The sequence below is a fragment of the Bidens hawaiensis genome, unplaced genomic scaffold, assembly GCF_021521415.1.
Source record: "Bidens hawaiensis isolate Kalapana, Puna unplaced genomic scaffold, B.hawaiensis_p1.1 tig00023216_1, whole genome shotgun sequence".
Lineage (NCBI taxonomy): Eukaryota > Viridiplantae > Streptophyta > Magnoliopsida > Asterales > Asteraceae > Bidens > Bidens hawaiensis.
In genome coordinates, this window is record NW_027493639.1 from 154,221 (window position 1) to 163,246 (window position 9,026).

General features: G+C 32.4%; 1 protein-coding gene across 2 annotated transcripts; it reads right to left on the bottom strand.

Annotated features, from left to right (window-relative positions):
* Nucleotides 1-1,589: 1,589 nt before the first annotated feature.
* Nucleotides 1,590-6,783, bottom strand: LOC143567103 (uncharacterized). 2 transcript variants are annotated; one of them, XM_077053607.1, is made up of 11 exons: nucleotides 6,224-6,783; nucleotides 5,981-6,047; nucleotides 5,853-5,906; nucleotides 5,637-5,753; nucleotides 5,219-5,539; nucleotides 4,258-4,613; nucleotides 3,405-3,504; nucleotides 3,211-3,270; nucleotides 3,033-3,119; nucleotides 2,221-2,349; nucleotides 1,590-2,126 (listed from the first exon to the last, which is right to left on the bottom strand). In XM_077053607.1, exons 1-11 carry the CDS (start codon nucleotides 6,259-6,261, stop codon nucleotides 1,824-1,826), a joined length of 1,632 nt encoding a protein of 543 aa, XP_076909722.1. In that variant the 5' UTR covers nucleotides 6,262-6,783; the 3' UTR covers nucleotides 1,590-1,823. The 2 variants fall into 2 exon arrangements, with proteins under 2 accessions (XP_076909722.1, XP_076909721.1); XM_077053606.1 differs by lacking the exon at nucleotides 6,224-6,783 and adding an exon at nucleotides 6,125-6,186.
* Between the last annotated feature and the right edge of the window lie 2,243 nt (nucleotides 6,784-9,026).

A 9,026-nucleotide genomic window follows, 5' to 3' on the forward strand; every position in this document is an offset into this window, starting at 1 on the left:
AGGTCATGTGTAGTGGAAGGGCTACAATTGGGGCTGTGACACGTGACGCCCAGTCAGCATGTAGTGAAAATTTGTTTTTGAGGTGTAATGGTGTAGGGGCTACAAGTTGGGCTCACGGTGTCTTTTTTTATTATTTTCTTTTTATAATTAAACTAATTAAATGAAACCAATTTATTAAAATAATTAAATAAAATGCATTAAAATTAAAAAGAAATAAAAAAATTAAAAAAACATAACTAATAATGCATTAAAATTAAAAAAAACACATAACTAAAAATATTAAAAAACATAACTAAAAAAAAAACTAATATCCATAATATTCGCGCATTTTTTCAATTCGTCGTCGTTGCAATAATGTGGCCTCTTCGTGTAACCCGACCGCTTTGAGAGATTCTTATTCTTCACTCATTTCCCGCAATTCCAACATTTGGGCAATCTTTTCGTGTTGTTTGTTGGTTTCTTTCATGGCATCGTTGAGTTCCTCGACACATTTTTTTTGTTTTTTGATGATTTTTCTCATGGTAGCGGCGAGTTCCACGAGTGTCGGTTGGTTCGGGTTGTTTGTAGGATTCATTTTGCTAAATTTTTTGAAGAATTTGGGTATGAATTGTGTATGAAATGGAGAAGAAGGTGTGTATATATATATATATATATTGTTTAAATTATTATTTTTTTTAACATTTGACCGTTTTACAACGGTCATATTAATATAATATTATTATTTTCTTCTCCAACCGGTGACAAGTAAACCTCGCCCCCGCCCTTTTTCGCCCAATTATCGTCGGGGGGGGGGGGGGGGGGGCGGTGTTCTAGCCCTTCCTCGCCCTATTTCTCCCCCAACCCTCACCCACTACATTTGGCCTTATGTTTTACAAGTTTTTTATATTAATTACACTATTTGGTATGGTACATCGTACACCAATAAACTTATGTATTGCAAATACTATAAAGAGGACTAGTGTATTAATATTTTTATTATAGGTGAAAGATCATTGTATTCTTATCAAATGATGAAAATAATTAGATAAAAAGGAAACCTTTTACTTTTTTTATGACCTTTAAGATGGCGTGTAATAAAAGTTATTTAAAGTAAAATTCTTTACATTATTTTATCTGAGATGAAGTAAATCAGAGGTGTCAAAATGTACTGATTGATGGGTCGGAATGTTGTGGATAACATATAAAAAGGTTTGGGTTAAAATAGGTTATTTTTGGTACAAATAAGAACATATATTTTTTTTCTTAAAATAAGCTATGGAGGTGAGATTAGGGTTGTCCAACTAGCTTGTTCGAAGCTCGACTCAATTTTAACCGAGCTAGAAACTTAGCTCGTATTTGAGCCGCCAACTTGTGCCACCGCTCGACGAATTGAATCGCTTTTCTTATGATAAAAGTATCAAATAATATAATATTAAACTACTAAATATTATTATACAAGGAAATGAAATAACACAAATCAATAAGCGAGTTACTCAAACTAAAGGCGAGCGACCTTGTTAGCAATGGTCAGCGGCATTATATCATGTCTCTTATTGAACAATATAGCTTGAAATAATAACATAATTGGAACAAAAATTTCAACGTGGCATGTTATTGCAAAACTAGAACTAAAATAAATAACAATATACATGAAATATCATCAAACTCATCTCTTGCTGTTGAAAATTTTACATAAGTGCAAGAGAATAAAAAATGACAATCACATCAAACTCCAAACATAATCATCAAAAAGCACTCATCATAGCAAACTCAATCACCATAACCACCACCACTAACCCTCAAAAATCTTGTTTCATCATCTCGGTACGACCCACATTCAATCTTTACTTAGCTAAATCAGGGGCAAGCAGATACCGAAAAGTGAAGTCGTGTGGGACCCACTCAAATTTCTTCAGCGATTTTCCTTTCTGAATCGACTTGAAGCTCGCTTGGTAACACTCGGGCACTGAGTGTTCAATCATGTCCACTAAACCAGCGTGGCATAAACCAGATTCTTTTGCATAAAGATCAACAAGTTTTGGGAGATAAATCTTTTGCCCTTTTTGTATCTTAAAATTAGTATGAACATACTCTTCTTTGGCAATTTCGAGCTCTTGGAAAACGCTTTTTGGTGTATACACGCGCACCTGAATCATAAAATTGATTTAAAAGGTGTTAAATAATGTGTATTTGAATATGTAACATCCTGAATTGTAATTGTAAGGTTTAAAATTAGTGTACCATAGGGTCAGAATGGCTTCCTGAACAAAGAGCAAAGTATGCAAGAGGCTGTGGGTGCTTCATTGCGTATGCTTTTCGTGCATCTCTCGACTTGTACTTTGGACTTGGAAAAAACAAAGATTGAAACCACTAGAAGAAGAAGAAGAAGAAAAATTATTAGTCTCCATGTTTTTTTTTAAATCAATACCACAAAAACATTTAAAAAAAAATACAACATTTCTTTTCTTAGTAACCATGGGAACCTGTTAGAGCTTTTCTGGCCTCACTAGAGGTGTTAAACGGATCGTGTTTGCGGGTTGGTGGGTCCAACCTGACATGAACTTAAAAACTTGTCACAAACCCAAACACGACACTAATCTGTTTTGAGTATAAACAGGTTCGGATCAAACAGTGAACCCGTTTAGCTAAACGGGTCGTGCTCGTGTTAATCCACCGGGTTCGTGGGTTGACCCATCTAATCCATTTGATTTTTATTTTATATTTTCAGGATGTGTTTTATGTCATAAATTGAATTGATTTGGTATTTAAATCAAAATTAAAAACTTAACAGAAATATACATAATATTTTATTATAAAACTGTAATTGTTTTATATATATTTTAATATTTTATTAAAAAAGTGTAATTTTAAAGTACTCATACGTAATACAAAAATTTCAGGCTAAACGGTTGTCGGTTTCAACCCACCAGAATTCATGTTTGTTCAGGTTCATATGAACACAATTTTTGGGTGAACCCATTTAAGGTTAAGGCTGAGACAACTTCAAATCACAACAATTTTGTATAGAAAGAAAAACAAACAAGCAAACATACTTGTCCAGGTTGAGGCGGTCTGCATCCCAGTATTGTACTCTGTATATCTCCAACACTAAGCTTTTGACCACCAATATTATAAGCAGCCTATATTATTTAAAAATAAACTTTTACGTTGCAATAATTAAAAAACATGTCATATTCACATAAACATGAAATGTAAAATGTCTAAATTAACCTTTAGGGCTAATGATATCCTCTTTAGAGCACCACGAGGCGTTCCATGAACCAAAAATGCCTGTAACGGGTCATGAGAATGTTATATAATTCAAATGTGTCGCCTTTTGACTAAAAAGTCAAACTTGTATTTGACAACAACTTTAACACCGAATCAAATTATATATATTATTGTAAAGATGAAGGAAAGTTTACATGCATCACAAGTGCATTGTGTATGTTGATCCAAAACGCCAGCTTTTCTTCGTGTTTCAATTTCCTAGGGTCAACTTGTTCTAACTGTAATATAAGAGACCTGTAAAATGATATTTTTAGGGGTTCTATATTTTCTAAAATATGCATTAAAGAAAAAGTGACTGATTCTTGAACTGTCATGACTATTTATAATATTGCAAATCAACTGTTGTTAGTGCATAATGCCATAAAAACACAATAGTTTGCAACCATTGGCAAATTGAACGAATTACAGGAATGTAAATAATGATATGTATGAAACCAAAATAACCGAACCCAGCCCAGTTTATAGTTCGGTTTTGGTTTGGTTTTATGTTTTCTCTAAAACCAAATTTATAGTTCGGTTTCGGTTAAAAACTGACATTTGTTATTCGATTTATGAATTATAATTTTTAATTTCGAAAATTAAGTATAATTTATAAAAAAGTTAATAAATAGTGTAGCCCAAAAAATTATAGGCCCAAATGTTTAATAATCATAATAACCATTAATTAACAAAAAATTTAGACCCAAAGTTTCAGGCCCAAATTTATTATATTGGATCATATTTTTGGGTCCAAATATTTCAAGCCCAAATAGCCGAACCGAACCGAACCCACTGTGAAAACCGTAAAAACCAAAACCAAAACCAAACAGTTTTCAAAGTGCAAACACCGAATTTTTCATTTTAGGTTTGGCTTGAGCCCCAAACCAACACATATGCTTGAGTACTTGACACTTGATGCCAGCTGTTTGTTTGCAACAAAAAGTCAAAAGCACTCCATAAAGAAATGTGGGTTCGGGTCAAACAGTCAAAAGTATTCAATAAACTTGCCTGAAATGTTGCTGCTTGTGTTCAACACTACTTAGCCTCTGAGTACTTTTGCAAAAACCTTGAACTTCAAGTGTAGTGAAGTAGGGTCCACTGAACTCCACTGACCCTTCACAATGTGGGCTCCACATGCTAAACTGATCAATTGGGGAAGAATCACTGGGTGGTGACGGGAATGATATGGGCGATGAAGGGAATTCATGATTGAACAATGGCGGATCCGCAATTTGACTGTAAATGCCTTCGATGCACCTGATCATTTCCTCGGAAAGACCGTTCGCTGACATTCTAATGTTATCGGAAATACACCCGCCAAGATGCTCAGCCAAACTAACACTTGAATGATCATCCTTAGCAAACTGGTAGATATCAAGATAAATAAGTTATATCACTCTTGATCATGCTTCATGATAATTATAATTATTAGGAGTTTTATTAGTTTTAGTTGTGTTTTAGCCCATCGACGGTGTCTGCATGAAACTGAAAAAACCAAACCCAACACGAAAGCCTGACGGGTTGGTTTTATGTTTTACTGCTAACCAAAATTTCGGTTCGGTTCGGTTTTAGTTGTGTTCGAAATAACCGAACCCAAACTGAAACCTAACTTTTGACTTGGTTAGGGTTTTAAATGGATATTAAACTAAAAAAACTGGAATGGTCCGAATTTATAGATTTTCGTTTTTTTTAATGCTAATTAATTTATAAGAATTTGATAAATAGTGTAACCAAAATATTTTAGTTCAAATGTATAATAATTCATTAATTAACAAAAATATTTAGGCCCAAATTCATTATTTCAGGCCAAATTATTTTCAGCCCAAAATTCTCAAACCCAAATGGTAAAACCGAAAAATCCAAAACAAAATGGTTTTCAAAAACTCAAAACCGAATTCATGACTTTTACCTTGACTATAACATAATTGATCTAATAACTACTGCTTAATGATAAGATTAAACGGTATACCTCTAACATTCCCAACGGTAAGGAATGATACGAATCAACCGCTTGATTCACCGCCATGTACAGAGGCGGAGTTCTGTACGAAAGTGACGAGTGGCTTCGATTCACATCAGAATCTTGCATCGGTTGCGATTCCAAGATGGGACAACATTCTTTTGTTGGTTTATCAACCGAGGCCCGAGCTGGAATGATATTGGTCTCGGTTTGAGTTACAGATTGTTGTTTCTTTTGAAAAGTTTTCCGGTATAACGAGAGAAGATATTTCTCCAAATGCTTAACTTCAAATTCCAGTATTGATATTTCCTTAATTAGATCCTTAGAGGACTGATCTCAAAACACAAAATGGACACATATTAAAACCAAGAACATGTTTAACCATGATATATAATTATATATTATATCCTAAATTCATAATTCTTACCTTTGTAAGCGAGGCTTCATCGATAGGATCATGAAAGAAAGGTTGACTGGTACTCGCCTTCTCTAGCTCGCTCCGAATCACAAGCTGGTCCTCAAGTTGCTTCTGGAGTTGTTCAATCTACATACACATATATACATAATCAAACTTATAATAAGACTCACAAATGTTTTTCAAAAAAAAAAAATTCTGTAAAAAAAAACTAAATAAATAAATAACCTCTTCTTTTAGGGAGTTTTTAACCTCATCACCACTCTTCACCTGCTCCATAACCTATTAATTAACTAAATTATTAACTACCAAATTTTGTAACAATTGCAGACATATTAATAATATAAATTTCTCACCTTTTTTGGTTGAGGTGTAATAAAAGTAAAGTCCTTATCATCATGTATTCTTCTATTAGCAAGATCACTGTCAATTTCAACAACAAAGTATCAATAAATCATGCCCACATTAATATTACTAAATATAAAGAAAGTTATATTTACCTTTTTTTGCGTTTATGGCTTGAACCACCAAAACCCATTGTCACTTCAACGGTTTCAAAACTAATTAATATTACTAAATATAAAGAAAGTTATATTTACCTTTTTTTGCGTTTATGGCTTGAACCACCAAAACCCATTGTCAATTCAACGGTTTCAAAACTACGTAACTCTATTAATAATAATAATAATAATAATAATAATAATAATAATAATAATAATATTAATCGGAACTCACGAGCCCAAGTTTCAGGTATCCTTAAACTTTAAAGAAACACCATTAACAACGACAAAGAAACACACAATTTGACAAAACCACCACAATTAAATATCAGAATCATCCAAAGCCACCAAATTGCATAGATCACGACACCAAAAACACCAACATTAATGGAGATTCCATTCGGGTTTCCACCAATTTTCGCAGTCACGGGCCGTACTAAAATTCTCACTGGAAACTGAACGATTGAAGCTGAAATTAAATGGGTTTGATTGGAACTCAGTGATGGTTAAAACCCATCAAAATCTTGGATTGAAGTTAAGATTAAGAGAATGGGTGGGTGTGGGTGTGGGTGTGGGTGTGGTGTAGTGATGATGCGAGTTTTGACTAGTCGCTAGTTTTAGAAAGTGATACAACCTTTATGTGTGGTAGCTTTTTACAAGCGTCTTTTGCATTAAAAGAATCAAATAATTTGTTAAATGGAATTCAATGCTTAAATATTTACTACTCATCATCTATTATGTGTGCATACTCCAATGGACTTTTTTTGTACGTGTATTTGTTTTTTTATAAAGTTTAAATGATTTTGTTGTGAAAATGAAAAGATGGAATGTTTTTAATGTTTGAAGTTATTTTATAAAAAATTAAAGAACTTAGAAATAAAAGATTTTCTTTTTTTTTTCTAAGGAAAACATGGGAATATATTGTTAAAAGGGGTGAAAGTGGACAGTAAAAACTAAAGGTTTGGAAAAGAAATGTACCATATTGCCATATTGGAACATACTATTATGCCATTTCAAGATAATTATAGCTTTTAATTCAATAATCAATACTATCGTCAGAATAAAAACTAATTTTTATTCAAGAAAGCTGTGATAATTTAGACTTTATAAATTATATACACTCAGTGAATTTGACGTAAAGAAGCTAGTGCCTAGTGGTGTGATCATTTGATGTTTTTTAATCTTCTAATTTTGGTAGAAATATTAATAATAAGATTGTTTGTAATATATCATTCACCTAACGATTTGTCATGTTATTTGACGCATTGTCAACACTTTCTCACCTTGTACTTATACAATTTTCCTAACCACTTTATTCATTCTTCACTTATCTTGCATTTTTCACATTACTATCACTTTTTACATGTATTTTTCAACACTAATTCATTTATTGCAAACTTTATTAAGTTTTCCTTTTTGTTTTTAATAAACTAATTGAAAGCCTTCACCACAAACAACCATGGTAACCCAGCACCGACATGGATGTTGGCTTCTCATACGTCCGTGAGTGCCACATACGCGTTCATGAGTGCAAAAAATGTTGTATTGCAATTTGCAGCTACTCTATAAGTATAACTAGAAAATTGTTAAGAAAATGCAATTTAAGAAGAAGAAGAAAAAATATATATATATATATATATATATATATATTTCTACAGTTAAAATAGTAATAAATAATCATAATAAATGAGACTGTTTTCAGAAAAAAGGTGACAACGTGACAGTGGTTGAAAAATACATTCTACCAACAAATATGTGAGATAGGAAAGATTATTCTCAACTTTTACATGCAACGTCTAAACATATATGCTTTTGTATTAACATAATATCTCTTCCGCTTTAAGTTCATAGAAATATTCCCCATGATTTTCTTTACCAGCTTTTCGTGTTATTTTATTTGGCGTTTTGTGACTATAGATATTTTATTAATTAATGTCTAATGGTCTATTTACAAGTTAAATTATAAGTAACGACATTTTCTAACCAATAATGAAAAATCAACCAAAAGTAACGACTTTGACTCTTTGTCATAGTCGGTGCATACTCTAGTGTCATATGGCTAATTATTTATAACTTATTAGGTGGAAGCATGAGTATTGACTTTTGAGGTAACATGACGTCATCAAAAAAGAAAAACTAAGGTACGTGGTATATAGTTCACACGTAAATATATTTCAGAAAAGGAGTGCATTTGTCGTTCTAAACAAAAATGTATTCGAGAGTATAACACCATGATTCTAAGGCGATGACTTTAAATGCAATGAAACTATAGGTTTAATCGTACCACATAGTTGATAGATGAAGTGAGTTAAAGGCTTGTGATTAAGTTTCATGTCAAATAATGGTTTAAGTGTTTGGAAAATCATGTGTGTTCATGGTTTATATTGTATGGTGCGTGCATTATGAATCATGTGTGACAGTAGTTATGATTTTAAGTGAATGTTATGTTATTTTGAGGAATGGGTATGGTTAAGCTAAGGGATGATCTTATAAGTTCATAGTGACGTTTATGCGTGCGAATGTTATGAGTTAGATTATATTATGGAAACAGAGGGTGACAGAAATATGGGTTGATCACACACGTTTATTAGTTTGTGTATATGATATTTTGTTTGTGATGGTTACTAGGAAATGGCATGTGGTTATTGATTGGTTAATCATCATAACTTGTAAATGAGGTTTATAGACATGTTTTTGTTTTTTATAAAGAACGTTTTTATGAAATATGTGTTGTAAGGATTAAAGAGTTATGGTTTTGCATAATGTAATCAATCATATATTTTGACTTTTGAGATAAAATTTGCATGTAGTGTTCATATGAATGTCTTTGTAACGAGTTGTTGCATGAAAGTGTGTCACTTGTTGGCGGAGTTTAGGTCCACTACAAGAGGGCAGTATTAAA